This window comes from Notolepis coatsorum (genome assembly GCF_963971535.1).
Source record: "Notolepis coatsorum genome assembly, chromosome: 18".
Lineage (NCBI taxonomy): Eukaryota > Metazoa > Chordata > Actinopteri > Aulopiformes > Paralepididae > Notolepis > Notolepis coatsorum.
The window spans coordinates 99,181,851-99,205,189 of NC_140182.1; the positions used below are offsets into that span (position 1 = coordinate 99,181,851).

The window sequence follows — 23,339 nt, forward strand, 5'->3', positions numbered from 1 at the left end:
AGTGACCAAAGAATTGTTCCAAGTCTATACTGTTCAGTGAAAGTAATGGATCAGATCCATGGCTCTGCATCAGTCGATACTTAACATTTAGGACTCTGAATTGGCATCGGCAGTGTGTTGTGCTGATATCGGTGCGATCCTAGTCTAACACCTGGAAATACACAGGTCTGTCTTTTCTCAATACTGGTGTGCCCTATGAAACCAATATAAAACCAGTATGAAACCAATATGAAACCAGTATGAAACCAATATGAAACCAATATGAAACCAATATGAAACCAGTATGAAACCAGTATGAAACCAATATGAAACCAGTATGAAACCAATATGAAACCAGTATGAAACCAGTATGAAACCAATATGAAACCAGTATGAAACCAATATGAAACCAATATGAAACCAATATGAAACCAGTATGAAACCAATATGAAACCAGTATGCAACCAGTATGCAACGGTCCCTCCCCACCTGTTCACTGTGTGATCCTGCACAGTTTACCACTCAGCCACCGGAGGGATGGGTACCGTTCACATTTGAACCGATACGGTACCGGTACCGGTACCTGTGAATCGATACCGGTACCCAACGGTACCTTTTTTCGGTACTTTAGTGTTTAGTCTCTAAAAATGTAATCTACCTACCTCAGTTGTGGGGGAAAAAGTCCAAACTTCAAATAACCACACTTTCAACCGTTTTCGGCTTGCCATTGCCCCGACTGCTTTGTTTTTGACGTATATTGTGCGTGTGAACGTTAACACGAAAAAAAAAAAAAGTTAATTATTATTTTTTTATTTTTTTACTGTACCGAAATCTGGCACCGACGGATCTCACTTGAATCGGTACTCAGTAATACCGACGTGATTCAGTAGGTACCTTTAAAAGTACCTAATTCGGTACCCATCCACCGCGTCCTAAATAAAAAAGGTGTCTGGATCCAAAATATTCCACTGCACCGTGATAGGCCGGCATCTGAAACAGCGCTGGGCCAATTGCACCTCAGGCCGTGGAATCATTTCAACAGCACAGCCACGCTCACCATGGAAACAGGAGGCGCCGTTTATGTAACCAACGAACCCAACACGCTCATTTACAACAGAGCCTGTCTCGTGTGTCTGCTGCCGCGTCTCTCACTGACATCTTAAGACTTCAAAAAGACACATTTCTCCCGGCGTCTCCTGTGTAGACTGGAGACATCAGAGAAGCGCCGGTCGTCTGCTCTGCGCTCAAACTGGGTTAAGCCTCGGATGGGGGGGGGGGGGGGGGGGGGGGGGGGGGGTACGGTGTTGGAGCAGTCACACGTTAACGTGAGATGCAGTTTGCATGTTGTGTCCTCGTTTGATCTTGATGTGTCGCATCGGACGCCTGCATGGAAACAGAAATAAGATAATTTTGTTATATAAATAAAAATGGGATTATCATGGCCCCTTAAAGGCTTTCTCGGAAGGTAATAAGACTTATGGATTGAATAAGATTGTACCAATATTTCAAATGACTGTATCTGCAAAAAAGTGTTACATCATATCCCACTGTTTTAGATTAGATTAAAATGTATTGTCATTATTACACAGCACAAGTACAGTACAACGAAAAGAATTTTGGCATCCAACCAGAGTGCAAATGTAGCAGTAAAGTGCAACAGCAATATAGTCAAGTCAAGTCAAGAGTTTTATTTGTCACGGCATACAAGTATACAATGAAATGCGGGTGGTCTTGCCTGCAACGATGTGCAATACAGTAGTACAACATATAATAGAATCCAATAAAAACAACATTGTGCAATAAACAGGTAACATAGTGGGACATCTCGGTATCTGTACATAGTTATTTACAGAGCATGTAGGACATGCTAGGTCGTTTGGTAGTGCAATACACTGTTACTGTTGCTATACTATTTTTAAGTGACCTTTCCTTTGTGGCCATAAGTGTGGGCGTGTGCAGCATGAGTGTGTGCCTGCTCATGTTAAAGTGGCTGCTAGTGTGTGAGCGTGCACAGCGTGCGTGTCGTGTGTGTGCTCATGTGTGCTTGTGTGTGGAGAGTTCAGTGTTCTGTGGCACTCAGTGTTCATTGTTCAAGGCTCTGATGGCCTGGGGGAAGAAGCTGAGCCGAAGCCTCTCTGTCCTAGTAGCTGGGGTTCGCAGGCTTCTGCCTGACCTCAGCAGCTGGAACAGGCTGTTATTGGGGTGGTGAGGGTCTTTCATTATTCTGCAGGCTCTGGATTTGCACCTCTTGTTGTATAGAACCTGCAGGGGAGGTAGTGCAATACCCGTGGTACGCTCGGCTGAGCGCACCACTCTCTGTAGGGCCTTCTTGTCCTGTGCCGTGCTGTTTCCATACCAGGCAGTGATGTTTCCAGTCAAGATGCTCTCTACAGCTCCGGAGTAGAAGGACTGGAGTATCTTCCTTAACTGTCTCAGGTGGTAGAGGCGCTGCTTCGCCTTTTTTACGACTGTCTATGTGTGTTGACCATGTCAGATCCACTTAAAGCTGCTCACCCTGTCCACGATAGCCCCGTTTATCATCAGTGGTGTGTGTGTCTCCTGCTGTCCTCTCCTATAATCCACGATCAGCTCCTTGGTTTTACCAATGATCAGGCTGTTGTCCTGGCACCAGCGTTCCAGTACCTCAACCTCCTCCCGGTAGGCCTTCTCGTCGTTGTCCGAGATCAGCCCCACCACCACCGTGTCGTCTGCAAACTTCACTATGGAGTTGGAGCTGAACTTGGCCACACAATCGTGTGTGTAGAGTGAGTACAGCAGGGGGCTCAGAACACAGCCCTGGGGGGACCCGATGCTCAGGGTGATGGTGTTGGAAGTCTGACCCCCCACCCTGACCGCCTGGGGTCTTTCACTCAGAAAGTCCAGTACCCAGGCGCTCAGGGCACAGCTCAGACCCAGCTCGATCAGCTTGTCCACCAGTCTGGTGGGGACTATGGTGTTGAACGCTGAGCTGTAGTCAATGAACAACGTCTCACATAGCCCCCCTTCTGGCGGTCAAGGTGAGAGAGGGTGCTGTGCAGTACCTGGGAGACTGCATCGTCAGTGGACATGTTTGTCCTGTATGCAAATTGCATAGGGTCCATATCACTGGGGAGGGAGGCACAAATGTGATCCTTGACCAGCCTCTCGAAACATTTCATGACCACAGAGGTGAGTGCCACCGGTCTGTAGTCATTGAGACATGTTGGGGAGGGTTTCTTCGGTACAGGGATGATGGTAGACATCTTGAAGCAGGCAGGGACCACTGACTCCACCAGGGATTGATTAAATATGGCGGTGAACACAGGGGCTAGCTGGTTGGCACAGGACTTAAGTATGCGTCCTGTTATACCATCTGGGCCAGCCGCTTTCCTGGTGTTCACCTGCATAAATGCTCTTCTCACACTGTGTTCCGACAACGAGAGAGCGTCCCCGCCCCCCCACGGTTGCCCCCCCCCCCTCCACAACAGCCGGCGCGCCAGTGACGTCACTAGCCGTTGAGCCAGCGGCGCCACCGTCTACACCAAACCGAGCGTAGAAAGAGTTGAGTTTGTCCGCGAGAGCGGCGTCGTCGCTCCCCATTGAGGGGGAGCTGACTTTGTAGTCAGTTATTGTCCTCAGTCCCCGCCATAAGCCTCTTGTGTCGTTTTGTGCCATTTGTGTCTCCAGTTTATCAGCTTTGCAAGTTTTACAGCCTTGCGCAGAGTATAGACTGAAGCCTTGTACTCCTCCATGTTTACTGACTCTCTGCCCAGGTTGTAAGCAGTGGTGCGAGAGTTCAGGGCTGCTCTGATAGTACTGTCCACCCACGGTTTCTGGTTTGGGAAAACCTACACCTTTTTCGTGGGGACAATACTGTCAGCAAGTGTTGTTATGAAGCTCACAACGTGTCCGCTAGCTCGCTGACGTCACTGGCGCTTCCTTGAAACATATTCCAATCCGTGTCTGCGAGCGCGTCCTGAAGCGTGGCCTCTGATTCGTCGGTCAATTTTTTTGTCTCACGTGACACGACGGCGTCACGTGATCTTTGTTTGTAAGCAGGAAATAATAAGATGGAGTCATGATCAGACGAGCTTGTAGCTCGTACAGGTGGTTAAACTGGGTACAAAATATACAAATTAGTACTACTGAGTGTAGTGCTAATCAGATGTATGTACATAGTTGTATTACATAAATAGAGACAGTATGACTACTACTGACCAGCAGCGTAACTAATAAGAGTAGGGTATGTACAGATATAGATATAGTAAGAGACTATGTGCAGGTAAGTACAGACAGGTGAGGATAGGTATATATGCAGTGTGAATAAATATATATACAGCATTATAGTACATGCTATCATACAGAGCTAAGGATTATGTGCAGCAAGTATATGAGGGGTTATATGCAGGTATATTCAGACAAATATGGGTATATATGTAACGGTTGTGACAACGTCACCTAAAACTTTGATGCCCCGAGTGGGAGTCGAACCCCGGTCTCCCACGTCGCAGGCAACAACACAGACCGCTATACCAAGAGGTGAATTCACTACTTTGCAACGTGTCTATCTGTCTTTGAGGATGTGAGAGTGAGTTTAACCCATAGCACCGCTACTCACCCCAGCCCTTCTTGACTGCGCTTCACGATACCATCCGTTACACTTGTATATATATATAAAGAAGATATAAATTTAAATATGCAGTATATGCAGCACTGTTGTACATGCTATCATACAGAGTATACGAGTAGACAGTGAAAGCAGTAGGTAGGTATAAGTTGAGTATAGAGGCAACAGAGTTCAGAGTCGTACAGTATGGGTAACAGAGCCTAGGCCCAGGGTGTAGACATGGCCTCCCGTCCATCCCATAATAACAGGTGTCTCTGTGTCTCGCTCCAGCTGGAGATCATGTTGGAGGCGAAGGTGTGGCGCGAGGCGGCCACGCAGGTGTTCTTCGCGCTCGGCCTGGGCTTCGGCGGCGTCATCGCCTTCTCCAGCTACAACAAGCGGGACAACAACTGCCACTTCGACGCTGTGCTGGTGTCCTTCATCAACTTCTTCACGTCGGTGCTGGCCACCCTGGTGGTGTTCGCTGTGCTGGGTTTCAAAGCCAACATCATGAACGCCAAGTGTGTGACTCTGTGAGTACGAGCGTTCTCTCTCGCCGGCTCTGGAGGTTAGAGACAGTTCTTGGCTGTTGAGCCGGGGGTGTTGTTCCATCGGGAGCCTGTGGAGCCCATTGAGTCATGTCATTAAATAAATCTGACGTGACTTGAATTAACTCAAAGGAACACGCCAACATTTTGGGAAATTAGCGTACCGTCTTCTCCAGAGAGAGACAAGAAGATAGATACCAGTTTCCTCTCTGTGCGTTCAGTAGAAAGCACATCTGGCTGCATGTTAGCCTAGCTTAGCACAATGAATGGAAGCGGACATGGCCGGTTAGCCTTCGGGAGAGGTGTTTGTTGGACAATGCCTAGGCTAACCGGCCATGTCCGCTTCCATTCATTGTGCTAAGCTAGGCTAACATGCAGCCAGATAGCTTTCTACTGAACGCACAGAGAGGAAACTGGTATCTATCTTCTTGTCTCTCTCTGGAGAAGACGGTAAGCTAATTTCCCCAAATGTTGGCGTGTTCCTTTAAACTGGAAAATGTATCTATGTATGTATTATAGCTTGAAATGAACACTAGCCACAAAGCCAAATGAGTTACAATGTTGCCTGTGGCTGGTCTGGTCAGTCACTTCGACACTTGGAAAGGTATGCAGCTAGTTTTCAGCCAGTCTTTTTATTTACGAAAACAACTTTGGCTGATAAGATAGTGGCTGGTGAAATTGGGAATCCATGAGTGTAGCCAAGTAGTCACTCTGTTTTGGTCATTTCTCAGGAACACCAAGAAGATTGTGGCATTGCTGGGGAACGAGATCAGCCATGACCTCATACCCCACCACATCAACTTCAGCCATGTGAGTGCTGAGGACTACACACTGATGACTGACATAATCAAAGGCGTGACGGAGAGCGATCTTGGACTGGACTCCTGTAGCATCGAAGAGGAGCTCAACAAGGTGCTGCTTACTGATGGAAAATTACATGTTCTATGATTGATACAGTCACTTACGAATGAGCTCTATGATTATTAATAATATATCTAATTATTTCTATTCCTAAAACAACATACAGGACAAACATTGTATATGTAAATGACTGTATAACAATTGCATATTAATCTAATATGAAGAAAGAGGATATATTTACGAAGTAGATTACTGCAATGATTTTAATCACATTTTTGTCATGAATGTTTTAGAACATTCCTTTCAGATTAGTATTTTCATTACTATTTCTCCTGATCTTACCTCGAGTGCTCTCTGTTTGAATAATAGATGAAATGCTGCATCAAACATGGAGCCAGTACACTGTGGGAGTGGACATTACATTATGTTTTAGCCAACAGAAACTCTCTATACAGTATTAATGAGTGGTATGGTTGCTTAACACTTTGGACGCCAGACTCGATGATAGTCGGGTTAACTCGCCGACGCTTGGGCGCCAAACCCGAGTATAGTCGGGTTTTCATCGTTATTTCTTTTATTCGATATTTCCATTCATTACAGGCACACGGACATCTGGGTTAACATGGGGAATCGTCCTGAGAATGCAAAAGTGCAATACCGGCCGCATCCACCCAGGTGGCAGTATCAAGCACCCTTTGTAACATTATATCTTTGCCTGTGCGTCGATCAGAAGTCTCCGGTCAGATTTCTATTGGTCGGGCAAGGGGGGCGGTCATAACGGTCGGATTGAGAAGCGTGAATTGCATGATGTGTGGCGGATTAGGTTGGCGACACGATCGACACCAATACTGGGACTCGCGATGAGATAATTGGAATATTCTTTTTGGGGTACATCCTAGTGAAGGTAAGGCCTATATGGTATCAATCCTGCTGTGATCCAACCATGATTTCACTTCGATCACAATATATGTGTGTATTTTACTCCACAACGTGTGCTGTTGGTGACGATCAAAGCATCACGACTCCCCCTCCCCCACCCTTTCATGCATTCACGATGAAACATAATACCGATAATATAGATGTGATTTCAAAATAGTAGCGTGTACAGGCGAGAAATGGCAAAAAAAATTGTGAATTGCACGTATTGCTGCATAGCGTCGTTTTCTGGGATTAGACAGGATTATTCTAAAACTATAGTCATATTCACCACGGTATAAAACGGGAATGTATGGATGAAAAAATTATTTCTTTAACACATATTGAACGATAGATAGTCGATGTCAAATGGGCCATAGTATTGTATCCATAGCTATAATATAGAATATAGTTATAGCCCTGCAAACACCGCCACGTATTCCTATATTTTAGAGCGTTGCGCTTTTAAAAACACATCACGCACATCGCAAAGTGTTAATATAGTCAAATAATATGGTTAAGATTAGATTCAAATGTATTGTCATTATACTGCACAAGTACAACGAAAATAAGTTTGGCATCCAACCAGAGTGCAAATATAACGGTAAAGTGCAATAGTAATATACAATGTACACCCAGATTAAACTGATTATAAAATATATAAATTAGTACTACTGAGTATAATGCTAATACAGCTAATGCTGTACTGTATGTATGTACAGAATTAATGTACAGTGATACAGGTATAAAGACACTATGGTAATAGTCCTACTGGCCAGCAGCGTAACTAGTGAGAGTAGGTAAGGGATATGTTATGTACAGATATAGATATAGAATCTACAGATATGTAAAAAGGATTATGTACAGGTATGTACAGACAGATGTGGATAGATATATATATATGGTAAGAATACATTTAAAATGTGGTTGTTTAATATGGCCATTGGCCAGCCACACATCTTAGAAAGCCCCAGTTTTATCTTTAGTACAACACAAAACATTTTACAGTTTTTATAATACTGAATATCATGTACACACACACACACACACACACACACACACACACACACACACACACACACACACACACACACACACTATATCCCAACTTCTCCATGTCACAAGCTGGATGGTATACTTTTTCTTTTACTTACTTATCCCCATTACGCCGGCTGGCGCACAGGGCAGCAACCCTATCAACTTGCATCTGTCTTTGGCCATCTTCTCTATGGTCCCCCAGCTCTGGTGGTTTTGTTGGAGCTCCTTCTCTATAGTCCTACGCCATGTCGTTTTAGGCTTCCCTTTCTTTCTTTTGCCTTCTGGGGTCCAGTGTAATGCGACTCTTGGGATTGCGTTGGTGTCCATTCTGAGTACGTGGCCAATCCAGGTCCACCTTCGTTTATTGATTATACAGTGCATGTCATCTTGTTGGGTAATGTTGAGGAGGTTATTGTTGGAGATGATCTTGGGCCAGAATATACGTAGGATTTTGCGCAGGCATGAGGTGTGGAAAGTGGATACTTTATGGATGTCGCTTTCTGTGGTTTTCCAGCATTCTGCACCGTTGAGAGTACGCAGCTTTGGTAGATCCGGAGTTTTGTTTTGTTGCTGTATTGGCTTGACTTCCAGATTTGTTTAAGTCTTATTTTAATTTTTTTATCTACTTTTTCTCCCCATTTTCTATTTTTCTCCCATCCCAATTTCGTATGATCTCTACCCTCCCCTGTCTCGAACGTTGTTAGACCATGCCTCCCACTGGTCGGCTGCAATGTGGACGAAGCCTTGCATCACGTGTCCCCTCCGGTACACGAGGAGGCAGCCGTCGCATCTTTTCACCTGTACAGCGCAATCTCTCAGTGGCGAGGAGTAACACATGGGAGGCTCACGCTGCCCCCGCTACTTCCTGATTCTGCTGTACAGGCGCACCAACCGACCTGTAGGAGTCGCTGTCCACAACGTCCGATCCCCACCCACCGGCTTTCCCACCCCCTAATACTGCCAATTGTATTAGTATGAACGACCAGCCAAGCCGGAAGCAACGCAGAGAGCTGGGCTTGAACCCAGCATCTCCTGCCTTAGTGGCGACTGGCGAGCGCCTTGCCCACTGCGCCACTTAGCCTCCCTCAGATTTGTTTAAGTCTTATGAAGGTTGTGTATGCTTTGTTAATCTGGTTTTGGATGTCCTTATTTGCTCCCCCATCATGGTGAGTGATGCTTCCAAGGTATGTGAAATTATCTGAATTTTCCAAGACCTGTTCTTCTATTGTTATATGTGTTGGTGTATTGGTGTTGATGGGCATGACTTTGGTTTTATTGTTGTTTATAATCAGTCCAACTTGATGGCCATAGTGTTGGAGTCTGTCTGTCTTTTCCTGGAGATGTGTGTGTGTGTATGTGACAGAAGGGCTAGGTCATCCGCAAAGTCAAGGTCTTCAATGGTGGAATAGAGGGTCCAACCCAACGAATCCCTCTTACCTTGTCTTCTGTGGTTCTCCTCATAACCCAGTCTATTGTAAGGTTGAAAAGTAATGCCGACGTCACACATCCTAGGCGGACTCCGGATCCTACTTCAAAACTGGTGGTGCTTGTTCCCACAGTGCAAGAAAAGCCGGTGTAGAACAGTTTGATGACATTAACTATGTGGGAGGGGATTCCATAGCTTCTCGTGATCTTCCAGAGATTATCACGTGGATGCTGTCAAAAGCCTTCTGGAAGTCGATGAAGTTTATGTAGAGCCTTCATTGCCATTCGCTGCACTGCTCGATGATGTTCCTGAGAGTGAAGATCTGGTCAACGCATCCCTTTCCTTTCCTAAAACCGGCTTGTTCATCACGGGGTACTTTGTCAACTGCTGATGTAATACGGTGTATAGTGCTTTTACAGAATATTTTGCTGGGAACAGAAAGATGGTATACACAGTATGCACATCATGTTTTCCTTGAAATGTATCTAAAGATGCATCGGTTAAGTGCACAGATCAGAGGCGGAGCTAGATCACAATGGGACGGGGTGCAAGAATATTTAACGGGGGCCCCTCCTTATAACTGCCTGTTGACATTTTACCATCGTAGCCTCTCGGAAAGGGCCCCCATTTGCCCCCATTAGGGGCATTCATCACCATGGGCCCCGGCGTCCCTGAATTTACACCCCTGTGTGAAGGTGGTATCCCTTTTAAAAACAAACTAGGTCACAGAGCTACTTTTTCAGGCATTTCCCAGAACATACTCATCCATTTTGAATTGACAATGGTAGCCTATTAGAGATGTCACAGTGCAATTGACCATATTCACACGGTGGCTATTTTGCTGTTATGCAATGCTCAGGGTAGGATTCCCTTTCACTCGGTTCCCACCCTGAGCATTATGTAAGAGCAAAATGGCCGCCGTGTGAAAATGGTCAATGTGGTGTGATTCTGGTTAAGTACTAGAACGTGTTAATTAGAAAATTGTTATAAATACTGGTTACTGAAGGTTGAATGCTTGAACATTATCATCTCTGATAATCTTTATTTAATCTCGATAGATTTAGAGTAAGCTCTAATTTACAATGATGTTGAAAAATACAGCACATAATAAATACAAAAACAGTGTAGAAACAGACAGGTCAATCAAGCGTAAGCGTAAGCCAATCACCAGAGTGAGTCTGATAATGTAACCCAGGTTTCAGATTCATAACTATTTAGTCAAGAACATAAATAGTTAATGCCATTGAATAAGAACATAAATAGTTAATATTATTGGGTACCAAGTCCCTTGAATTACAGCATTGCCCTGAGATAGATATCACGACAGCCACGCCTTGCTTAACGGCAGGTGAGTCTGCACTGCGCAGATGAGATTCTTGATCCACGGAGAAGCCGCAGCTGAACGTTGCTGCTGCCGAGATGAAATAGCATGATAAAAACAGTTATCAAACAGTTATAAAAGATTCCCCCAGTTGCAAAACCGAAGAAGCGTTGCAGTTAAAGTAACCTGCGGTTTTGGCCAGGTGTTTAGGTTTCCCCAGCACCCCGTTCCACCCTGGGAGCAGTTCCAGACCACCCATCACCACGTGTGCCCACGTGGGGACGAGGCGGTGTGCCGGACGATACAAGATGGCGAGCCAACCCACTGAACCTCTGATATAGCTCAAGGCTAATGCCAGCCTGATGTGAATACCCCTGTTGCTCAACTCCTGTTACCTCAACAGTCCAGTAGGATTGAACTGATTGAACTTGAATCATAAGAACTTCCACGGATTGAACTGACGTATATCCTTTTCTGATACACAAACTGATTGAACGAGAATACAAGGACATTCCAAGGGCTTCGACCCCGTTCACCTTTTGTTATTTTGATATTGTATTTTGTATTTGATTTGATTTAATTTGATATATGGGTACTGATATTTCTCCTATAAGAAGGGAGACTTAAAGGGTAATTACACCCAGTAAGATACTTGAACCACTGATAAGATACTTGAACCATTGATATTCTCCTATAAGAAGGGAGACTTAAAGGGTAAATACACCCAGTAAGATACTTGAACCACTGATAAGATACTTGAACCATTGATATTCTCCTATAAGAAGGGAGACTTAAAGGGTAAATACGCCCAGTAAGATACTTGAACTACTGATGTTCTCTTGTAAAGAGGACGAGTTAAAGGGTCAATGTACCCAATAAGATACTTGAATCCCATTGATGACATTGATTATAGTTGAATCACTGATGGTTCTCCTGTAAAGAGAGAAGGTTTAAAGGGTAATTTCACCTAAGGTATTTGCATTCCCATAACCTAGAATATTCCATTTGGTACTTTTGTTGTGTTACACCTTCAAAGGAAGAGTTTAAAGGAGCATTTCACCTAATAAGGTATTTGCGTTCCCTGCACATTTAAAGGTTTAAATTAATATGTTTAAACATTTACCTATTGAAATGATAAACTGATATAGTGTTTACTAATGATAAACTGATATAGAGTTTACTGATGATAAAAGGATACATCCAATATCCAACCTTGAACCTAGCTTTTAGCTAGAGATAACCTCAGAGACGTCTGAACCAAACCTAATGTACTGTTGATCCAATCAATCTAGGACTTGATATCGAACTAACTAAGGAGAGGTTACTGAAAGAACCTAAAAGCGATACTTCAAACACCTGAACTAGTACTGTATGTCTGTATGTCTAGCTAGCGCGCTTTTAATGAATAAACCGGTCATTGTTATAACTCTGTCTCTGGTCCACTACTCTTTTAATTGTGCATATTACTCCTCTCCTCATTCGAACCTAGAACTGTGCCCGTGGCGAACAGCTGTTACTGTTAGTGACACAAGTGCTACAATAAGGTCCAGAGTTCAGGTCCAGTAATGAAGTGATGTAGGGTGGGAGATCACCAATAGTGGCTTTACACAGAAACAGATGACAGTGCAAGTCACATCTCTCTGCCAGAGAGGACCACCACAACCTTATCATAGGATACAATGATGGGTACCATTAGCCTGTTAGCCAAGGTTAAACATTAGCTCTACGTTTGGTAGCTAAGGTGAACGCGAATGCTAGCTAACGGCAAAAGCAGTTAATATTGTCCAGTAACTACTACCTCCTCCTCTGCCTTCTCCATCAGGCGGTCCAGGGCACCGGCTTGGCCTTCATTGCCTTCACCGAGGCCATGACCCACTTCCCTGCCTCTCCTTTCTGGTCCGTCATGTTCTTCCTCATGCTGGTCAACCTGGGTCTGGGCAGCATGTTCGGCACCATCGAGGGCATCCTGACGCCACTGATAGACACCTTCAAAGTCCGCAAGGAGTTCCTCACAGGTTAGCTATTTTGGTGTATGAGAGAATCTTCTCTTAAACCAGCACTGTCTGTCATCAATGCATCAAGAAAGACAGATTTCTTGAAGAAAATTGTAAATAATGTTGTTCTGTCTACATTGTAAAAATATATTTATAATAATCTATGAACAAGTAGAAATAGGATACAGAAATTCCATGCATGCAGCAATAGCAAAAGGTTTACTTTATGATAAACGAAGACTCAGTCACTAATTCACGCATTCATTGTGGTTTATTTAAAATGGTTTGGTCTTCAAGTACTCTGCCTTGGTAACGCTCTATTGTGCGCATCACTCCATTAATGTTGTACGTAATTCATAATTGGCCAATTACTATGGTAAACCAAAAACATTTGGTTGCTGGCACAACGCTAATGCAGTATGAAGAGAGGTCTGGCTATGCGAGACTACCAGTGGAACAAAACAATCAGAGCGGAATGAAATGTATTCCGATTTTAAAGCAATGTGTTTCGCACAAGAGCTGTAAACAAAAACACTGCTGCTTGTTTGCCGTCACACAAAATCAGTTCTATCACCTGCGATAGCGAGCTAGCTATCCAACCAGGGAGAGAAAAACGTCAGAAAACAAAATAGAAACATCTTTGACACTGGCAGGAGCTATGCGCCCATGACACGCGTTCCAGGTGATGTTAACATCACTCACGTTACAAAGCAAAGCACAGCTCTCCTTTGGCTTCACGTCTACGGAGTTTGGTGCGATTCTCCCTTCAAAATAAAAGCGTGATAATTTATTTTTTTGTTGTAACATTTTAAGCAACTATCTTACTGAGAGACCCAATAAATGCACACCAGAACACTGTTTGAATAAAAAAGAGACCAGTAGAAAAAATACAAAATAGATGGTGTGGTATCTTTCTTTTTAACGCTTTCCTGACTACACTAATACATTTGGCCATTTTAAAAGTTCTGTAAATAATTCTAAATATATGTGGGGGGAGGGGGGCGTCTTAATGTTTACAATTACCTAAGGGGGGCCCGACTAAAACGTTTGGGAAACACTGCATTAAACTGTGTGCAATTTATGTACACAAGCTATTTGGATATGAGTGCATTGATTGAAGTTATTAAATACTTAAAGACATGAAATACTTGTACACATGACCACTTTAGGTTTGGGGTGAGATGAACTTGAACATAATATCCCACATATAAACAAACTAACACTTTGCTTCTCTCCTGCAGTGGGGGTCTGCCTGCTGGCCTTCTTCATCGGCCTTCTGTTTGTCCAGCGCTCTGGGAACTACTTTGTGGCGATGTTCGACGACTACTCCGCCACGCTGCCCCTGCTGATAGTGGTCATTTTGGAGAACGTGGCCGTCGCCTGGGTCTACGGGACGGACAGGTACGTACGCGCTCTGGTCATTCCTACCAATGACGTAGGACTTGAGATAACCTTGAGGTGTTGTGGGCTTCATTCAATGACACATTGGAGATGGGAGATGCCCATGTGGTCATACCAATGACATCCCCGTGCCGCCCCCCCCTTCCCTCTTTCTGCTAACATCCAAGCCAGGCCTCTTGGATAAGAGCACAAGGGACAGATGTATCTGGCTGCTCGATAATCGAATTTCAATTTTGGCTTCCCATGATGATGAAAACAATACAGAACCAAGCATTTCACCGTAAAGTACATGTATTTTATTGTGACAAATAAAAAACAAACTTGAAACTTGAGATAAACAGCGGCCTTAACACTTTCCGTGCCACGGGTCCGGTGCCCCGGAACCCTGTTGCGTGCCACCACCCACTCTCATATTTGCGAACGCATAAACTATATCTTAAATTATGGCTATGTGTATAATATGGCCGTCACTTATCAATGACTTGTTTGCAGTCAACATTGTCGAAACGGATTGTTTTTTAATCGGTTCATTTCCGTTTTATACCATTTTGAAAAATGCTCGTTTTATGAAAGTTCCAGAAAATTTCTGAAGATTCTGTGATAATCGCCCTTTACTGTAATATACTGGAATACACAAAAAACATTGTCATTTTTCGGCCTATTTATGAATCGTTTTCAAATAAACGCTAGATTATCGATAGTATATGTGTACTTATGCACGCTATAGAAGCGGGCTGAAAAATCGATTATCCATTTCCTGATCAGCACACACACACACACACACACACACACACACAAACGCACACACACACACACACACATAGGGCCCACGTTGATATATAGGTGAAAAAAACTGTGATTATCCCAAGACTGGTAAAATAGATTCCTTACCTCAGATCAGATGTTCTCCAAAAAGATTATTCCAATTCCTGATTGCCATTCCAAATATCGATCGCGTTTATTGATCCAACGCTGGGTACTGTAAACACACATTCTCCGCTGTTCTGCGGCTCTGCAATGACTTCGATCGTCTCCGGTTACTTGTCTGACAAGTAAAATGTGGAAGCAGGATTTTTTTTCTCCATGCTTTTCATTCAATCCAATCCAAAGGGGTGCAGTACCATCCGGAGAGACGATGGTATTTTCCCAATGGAGCTCAGACAGAGTCCCAGTGGTAACGTGAGGCTAGATTGATGAAATATGAATGGAAATCGCTAATTAAAAAAAAACGATCAAAAACGAGATCTCTCGTCTCGTTGGTACTGAGCGGTTGGCATGAACTAATGAGAAATTTCGTCGTTGGCACTCAAAGTGTTAAAAGTAGTAAATGATATTATTGAATCCCTGGATAACAAGCAACATTGTACAGCCCTTTTCATTGATCTCTCTAAGGCTTTTGATACTGTGGATCATGCAATATTGATGCAAAGACTTATCAGTGTAGGATTGTCGGAACAATCCTACAATGGACTGATTGTTGGTCTGTTTGAAATTCGGGCAGATCACAGTGCGTGCAGGCAGAAGGTATCACCTCTAGCTCCCTTGTTATATCCAAGGGCGTGCCACAGGGCTTGGTCCTGGGACCATTATTATTCATTTTATATATTAGCCCTGAATTATATATATGATCCCTGAATTTCCCCAAGGGGATCAATAAAGGAATATCTTATCTTATCTTATTAAGTCTTGATAAAATGTCATTCATTTGTATGCCGATGATACTGTGATATACTGCTCTGCGTCTACATCACAGCAGGCTCTCTGTCAACTACAACTTGAACGCTGACTAAACTAAATGTATGGTGTTTTCAAATGCTAAATCCAAGCCACTAAACCGTCCTTCTATCGCCACTTTTCAGGGCCTTGGGATTGAGTGTGTATCTCAATATAAGTATCTAGGATTCATAATTGATGATTCTCTTTCTTTTAAGCCTCACACACTACACAACTAGCTAAAAAGCTGAAGTTGAAACTGGGTTTTTATTTTAGGAACAAGGCTTGTTTCTCCTTTGAGGCTAAAAAGAGGCTGGTTGCTGCCACTTTTATGTCTGTGCTGGACTACTATGGTGATGTTATATACATGCATGCATCCTCGAAATGCCTACACTCACTGGATTCTGTCTACCATGGAGCGCTGAGATTCATCAAAAATGTTAAAGTCCTTACTCACCACTGTACTTTGTATTCTCGGGTGGGATGGTCTGCCCTGTCCACCCACACTCTCAACCATTGGCATATCCTTATTTATAAGGCTATCCTTGGACTGCTGCCAACTTACCTACAGATGTACATTCTCCAAAAAAGTATGGGCGGGTATGGTCTTCGTTCCCAGGGCTTATTTTTACTAACTGTCCCTCGGGTCCGTACTGAACTGGGGACCAGGGTGTTCAGATATGCAGCCCCCTCCACCTGGACTCAGCTACAAAACCACCTGACCTTGCATGAGCTGGTCTCACTGGTTGCTTTTAAAACCCTTCTAAGCGATACGGAATCCAGCACATCTGGCTGCAGATGTTTTGACTGACTTTAAATGGTTCTGTGAATTGTCCTTGTTTTTGTTTTAATTGCTATATGTTTGTTTTTTAAATAGTTTTCATCTGTAAATGTGAAATTGTAACTGTGCTGCTGCCTATCTTGGCCAGGACGCTCTTGTAAAAGAGATTTTTTATCTCAATGAGACTTTTTTCTTCGTTAAATAAAGGTTAAAAAAATATATAATAATAATCGCCAAAAAACTATTATAGTGCCGCATGTCGTTTTGCTCTCCTTTTATCTTATTATAAATGTAACACACCCTCCCTACACAGCTGTGCGCTCCACCCCTCCTCTCAAGCCCAGAGTAGTTTCAGAAAAAAAGTAAGTGTCAAGTGATGTTGTGATGTTCTCAAATCAATGCGTAATCGTGTATATAATATCGTGATTATAATTTTTGTCATAATCGAGCAGCCCTACGTTGAGTATCAAACAAACCCACTGAGGTCACATCCAAAAGGCCATCAGGTGTACGAGTCGCACTCGTAAACGACAACAAACGATTGTGAATTCTTTCACGTCATCTGGTCTGACCTGGTCTCCTGTGGTTTTTCTTCCGTTCTTCTCCTCAGGTTCTTTGAAGACCTCAAGGACATGCTGGGCTTCAAGCCGTACGCCTTCTACTACTACATGTGGAAGTATGTCACCCCCACCCTGCTCCTAGTGCTCCTGGGCTCCAGCTTCATCCAGCTGGCCATGACCCCACCCACCTACAGCGCCTGGATACAGGAGCTGGTGAGAGTCACGTCTCCGTCTTGCCTTGTCTCGGCTCCGCCCACTAAAAGGATCACTTGGGAGGGTGGACATTATATACAACTCGGTGAACTTGGAACAGCTATAAAGGACGTTAAACAGGTTCAAAGTAATGAGACAGTAGCTGAAAATAGGCCGGGAAGGGGGGGACTTTCACTGGTAAATACACACAATGTGTTAGGCATCCTGTGGAACAATAGGATACAGTCTTCAGCAACACAAGCACCTGTTTGATCACATCAAGAGAGGGGAGCGGCTGTGGACCTTTACAAATGTTTCAAAGCAATAACACAAAAGTTCCCATGTGCAACTTACTGTACGCTGGCATGATAGGTGGGAGCATGGATGAAATAATGTGCTGCCTCCAGACCCTGGAGTTTGCCGATGGTGGTCAGTTAAATCGTTTGACCGCTGCAATCCACGCATTGTGCTGGGCTGCCTATTCAATTGTAGACTTTGATTTACGATAATACATTTGTACCCGTTAGGAGGGACCAACCTAACCCCTGCACAGTGTGCTTTTAACCAAAGACTTTCCGGTATACTGAAATTCTGGACTTTAATTTAGCGTTACATTAGCCGATCGTCACTTGTTTACGTGCGGACTGGATGTTCAACTACACAGTATAATAACGATGTCATTGGGGGAGACTGGGGTAAGTCATGGGATTCTTCTTCAGTGGTGGGATTAGTGGCTACTAGTGTTGATGGAGGGGGGGGGGGGGAAGGTAGAATCTAGATCCCATCACCTGGAAGGACGTTTTTAAATTTGAGATAGAGGGAATGGTTAAGATTAGGATTAAGGTAAGGGATGGGTTTCTTTCTAGACAACTTTTTTGGGATGAAAACTATGACCAGTTATGGCTTTGCAGCTCGTCCAACACAGCCAACTAACTTCCGGAGAATGGGATCTAGACATCACGTGGGGGGGGGGGAGCACCTTGCTTGTTCGTTTTGAAGCTGGCCCAGTAAGGCCAACTAACACTTCTCAGCTCACCAGCCTAGCTCATTTGGTTCACCTGCAGAACAAACCCTCACTACGAGGCAGGCGGCTTTGTGGATTTGGCTACATGAGCAGAATGATCAGTCATCATCACGGTAACCGTCGGTAGTGTGATAGTAAAGGGTTAACCTTCTGTAGTGTGGCAGTGAAAGGGTTAAGAGGGTTGAACACCATAGGGACAGAAATGGAAAGATAACACGATACATTTGACTCTTGTGAAAGAAGAAAAACAAACACTACTCCCCACTCTTGCGGGCTGTGGTTTAACCGTCTCTCTCGTCCGTCTCCCCAGGCCACTGAGCAGTCTGTGAGCTACCCTCCGTGGGGCATCGCTGTGTGCATCTCCCTGGTGGTGATGGCCATTATGCCCGTGCCCGTGGTCTTCGCCCTGCGCTACTTCAACATCATCGACGAGAACTCCGGTGGCCTGTCCACCGTCTCCTACAAGAAGGGACGCATCATCAAGGAGAGCGCCAGGCTGGACGAGGACGACGACGCCAGCCTCATCCACGCCAAGTCGCCCAGCGAGGCCCCCTCGCCCATGCCCGGCGGCAACAGCATCTACCGCAAGCAGAGCGGCGGTGGAGGAGGTGGCCCAGACGCGGACACCGCGCCCAACGGCCGCTACGGCATTGGCTATCTGATGGCCGACATGCCGGACATGCCAGAGTCAGACTTATAGAATGACTTTAAGCCCCGCCCCCCTGCCATACCATAACGGCTGGCCGACCCAGACCCCACCCCCTTCCTTCTGCGTGCGTTTAGTCGTTGGAATCATCCGTATATTTTAACTCGTACTGTATATTCTTTGTAGATATCGTATAGCTGCTTCACTTCATGTGTCTTTGAACCCCATTTGACTCGTCTACTTAAAACAGGCGTGTGAATATACGTCTTCCCTGTTCTCCTTTCCCCCTCTTCCCTGGCCGTGTCCCAAACTAGTCTCCGCCAGCCCCCCCCCCCCCCCCCCCCCTTGCCCCCCGCTCCTCCTTGTTGGCGTGACAAGATAGAATAGGTGTAAGCAATAAGGTGGACACTCCGCCAAGCCTACGTGAACAAGCCTACCACGGGGGAGTCTGTGATGGCAGGGGTTAGGGCTCTAAGAGAACGGTTTGGGTCGGGCCCCTTGTGCATCTGTGGGGATTATTACTATGAGTTGAGGCCCCTCAGGTTCTGCTGTAGAACGGCTGTGTAAGTTAAGAGCCCCCCAACTGCAGGCCGAAAAAGTACTGAGATTAGTAGCAGTGTAGCCGCTTTGGATGGCGTGTGATGATGCAAATACTGACCCATTTCTTTGGCGTTAAGTACAACCTATAGTTCAAACAGCGGAAGGATGGCATTGAAACCCCCCCCCCCCCCCCCATGATTGTTCTTGAGGGAAAAAAAACAAAACAAGTGTGCCTAAATCATTTACGATATTTGTTTATAGAATACATGGTGGACGTTGTATATTTAAGGTATTCTGTAAATATAATATATAAATATTATAAATATATTTATCTGAATAGTTTGGATATCAGAACGCCGTGTTTTTATGGTAAGAAGTGCTTCAAATCCTTAACGCTGGTCTCTCTTTCTCTGTCTCCATTATTTTTTGTGTTTTGTTTACTAATGTGCTGTCAATGTATATGAGGGCGGAGTCCTCGTTGTAAATACTTTTTTCCATGAAATGGCTTAAAATGCAAATGTTTTTTCTTCCCCCGTCAAGATTAAAGATCAAACGTGGTCCGCACTTGGCACTGCCCTACGTGTTTGTCCCTTATGTTCTACATCTCAAAGTGCACACATCTGTTACTTAAAAAAATAAGACGCCAACATTTGGGGAAATAGCGTACCGTCTTCTCCAGAGAGAGACAAGAAGATATGCATGTTAGCCTAGCTTAGCACAATGAATGGAAGCGGACATGACCACCGGTTAGCCTTCGGCAGAGGTGTTAATTGGACAATGCCTAGGGCTAACCGGTCATGTCCACTTCCATTCACTGTGCTAAGCTAGGCTAACGTGCAGCCAGATAGCTTTCTACTGAACGCACAGACAGGAAACTGGTATCCATCTTCTTGTCTCTCTCTGGAGAAGACGGTAGGCTAATTTCCCAAAATGTTGGCGTGTTCCTTTAACCGGTTAAATTCATTGCCGCTTTGTTCCTTTATAGTGAAGGATTCTTGGTTTCCATAACAACGCATAAAAATGCGTATATTCACAGGCATGCGTGCTACGGACATAACATTTGGTCTGATGACGACAGCATGGACAACAGTGGGTCTGGTGGTAAAAGATACATAAAATAGAATTTACTGTGACGCAATGTACTTCACGACATGACACATCATATTACATTCAGATTACATTGCTTTACAATAACATACTAAATCCTTCACAATGCAGGCAATGTAATAAAAGGTCTAAAGTGTCCATTGGACTGGAGTGAATGAACTCACTGGTAAACAAACACAGACATGGTAATAAATAATCAAATAGGGGCATGGAGGGGGCAGAACACACATCCTTTGGCTTATTTTCCAGCTTGTGATTTTTGTAGCATATCACAAGTAAACATACTACTTGTATCATTCAAGCAGGGCCAGTAGTTCTTCCTGACCATGAAAAAAAAATAAACAACAGATCCTGATGAAACAAATTAGGCTATCTCTGTGTCCCTTTTAAAAGAAAACAAAGTATTTCTTCAAAATCACACAAACATTGTCTATGTATATAGTAAAACATGGCACCCCCATTTCATATAAGTGCATAATTGAAACCAAATATATATTTTTAAAGGCAATTGATACTCTGCTGTAATGAGTATGTAAAGTATGGCTGTCAGATCAGGAGGTAAACCACCCCCGTTAATGGGTTACTGTGTCGACGACACGTATCAGTCCATTGAGGCTTCGATCCCTTTTCAGTGTACGTTCTGTGAAGAAAAAACAATAAACAAAACAAGGTCAACGTCAGTGATAGGGTTATAATAAGCCTAAGTAACGATGTGTCAGCAGGGTTAGTTATCGCTGTTGTGTTGTATCTGTAACGCCATTCTCGCGTTGTTCCATAAATATCACAGGGCTGTGAAGTAATAGGCCTGTTAAGTGTTGTCGTAATTTTTAAGAAAAGAATGCAAAGCCCCGGTTATTTTTCCTTTCCCGTTTATCAGCATTTGGGATGAGAGACATAAAGTGACTTTTTAAAGGAGGATTATACGTTTTTTTTTAACTATCCTAATTTTGAGAGCCACATTGCTAACACTAAAAATGACCTGATATTGCAACTTCGTTACGAGAATGCACTGAAGTCAGAGAACTTGAGCTGCAATGCTAAGCTAGTTTTGTCAAGTGATCCCCCCCCCCCTTTTTTTTCTTTTTAACTGCTGCTTCAAAATTCAAAAACAGAAGACCTCGTTCAGAGTAACGTAGATGTAAACTGTAGATGAAGCTAGTCTAATAACCCATTCCTTTTCCCAATGCCCGGAAATTGGTCCGAAAAATCCCATCCCATGGATGTGATAGGTCTATGGGTTAGTCGACTGTACGTACAAGGCTGTAGCGCTGTCAGTCGGGGGGGAGGTGCTCTCTCATCTTGGCCGTGATCTCCTCTCTCATCTGGCAGTGTCTGGTCAGGTCCTGCACCTCCACCGGCAGAGAGCTGTTCCACGTCATCAGCACGGACTCCTCGTCTGAGAGACACACACGGCAAATCTTTAACCCTGATCTAAGACGTTGACTAAGGTAGAATCTTTACATATGACTAAGTGAGAACACATACTTCCTCAGAGCAAAGACGCGAGGGGAACAGCTGCAGGGAGAGGAAGGGTTAAACATCACACACACAAACCTGGCAGTTAAATGCCCACTGAAGCGTCTGCTCAGGCAGTAATTTGCATTTGCGTCAGGGTCAAAGGTCTCAAATTACGCTCTGCATGCTATGACATAGCCCTGAGATATGTACAGTACATAGACAGATGGATTTGTGTATAGAAAATAGACCAGTGATGACTTACTGATCAGACAAGCTCATTAAGATTGAGCAGCAGAGCACATTTAAAAAAAAAGAAAAAAAAAAGGGAAGTGGTTTATTGAGAAACAGAGTCATCAGTCTCACCGAACTGGTTCTTGTCTCGGGGGAGTCGTCTGCCCAACACCAGCACCACGCTCTTCCGGTTGAGTGTTTCTAGTTGCAACAAGAAAAGGTGTTAAATAAAAGTGTCAAGAGGCACAAGACAGACAGACAGACAGGACATGACGCAAGATCTTGACACAGAGATAAGTGACTACTACTACTACTACTACTACTACTACTACTACTACTACTACTACTACTACTACTACTACTACTACTACTACTACTACTACTACCACCACCACCACCACCAGCATTCATAATAGGAAATGTGTATTTGTAGGACCTTTCCAAAAACAGAGTTTGCAAAGTGCAAAAACAAAAGAATCTAAAACAATCCAAATATCAGTTTAACAGCTAGTGGTGTGCCCTCACCCATGAGCACAGAGGCAATGCTGCGGATGGACTGACAGTGGGGGCCGATGACCTGAAGTGGCTGCCGGTTGGACAGCTCCAGCAGCAGCAGATAGCCCCCTCTAGTGCCGACCCAGAGAGTTGCACTGCTCTGCACCAGCAAGGCCTTGACGCAGGCCCAGGTCGGAGCAGCATCTGTGGGCATCTCCTCACTGCCCTTCCTGGCGCTCCAGCCAGAGCTATGTCTAAAGGGAAAGAGTCAAAGAGGACAAAGGAAGAAGAGATTCAATACAAATTAAGAGCCGTGGGAATGTTGCCGGTAATGTTTGGAATTGCAGCACAATTGTGTGTCCAATATGTGGAAACTCAACAACTAGGTTAGGATTTCTCCCATCTATTGGCTTTGATAGATGTTTTTTTTTATCATCTTGTTTTGGTCTGATAACAGACGTCACAGAACTGACCACAGTGCAGCGTGTAGGTCCACTCTGCTCTCAGGAATATGTATATGAATG

At 44.2% G+C, this 23,339-nt stretch overlaps 2 protein-coding genes across 2 annotated transcripts in view; one reads left to right on the forward strand and one right to left on the reverse strand.

Moving 5' to 3' along the window:
• slc6a15 (solute carrier family 6 member 15) overlaps nt 1–19,319 on the forward strand; it is a 49,108-nt gene extending 29,789 nt beyond the window's left edge. The window contains exons 7-12 of the mRNA XM_084334626.1: nt 4,856–5,097; nt 5,844–6,024; nt 12,496–12,688; nt 13,909–14,068; nt 17,173–17,335; nt 18,649–19,319. Coding sequence (XP_084190752.1) covers nt 4,856–5,097; nt 5,844–6,024; nt 12,496–12,688; nt 13,909–14,068; nt 17,173–17,335; nt 18,649–19,038 — 1,329 coding nt within the window. The 3' untranslated portion in view covers nt 19,039–19,319. The remainder of the gene's footprint in view (nt 1–4,855; nt 5,098–5,843; nt 6,025–12,495; nt 12,689–13,908; nt 14,069–17,172; nt 17,336–18,648) is intronic.
• Nucleotides 19,320–20,633: 1,314 nt separating this feature from the next.
• lrrk2 (leucine-rich repeat kinase 2) overlaps nt 20,634–23,339 on the reverse strand; it is a 128,134-nt gene continuing 125,428 nt past the window's right edge. The window contains exons 47-50 of the mRNA XM_084335302.1: nt 22,846–23,069; nt 22,453–22,521; nt 21,888–22,027; nt 20,634–21,271 (exon numbers count right to left, since the gene is read on the reverse strand). Of these exons, the coding sequence (XP_084191428.1) occupies nt 21,903–22,027; nt 22,453–22,521; nt 22,846–23,069 (418 nt within the window). The 3' untranslated portion in view covers nt 20,634–21,271; nt 21,888–21,902. The remainder of the gene's footprint in view (nt 21,272–21,887; nt 22,028–22,452; nt 22,522–22,845; nt 23,070–23,339) is intronic.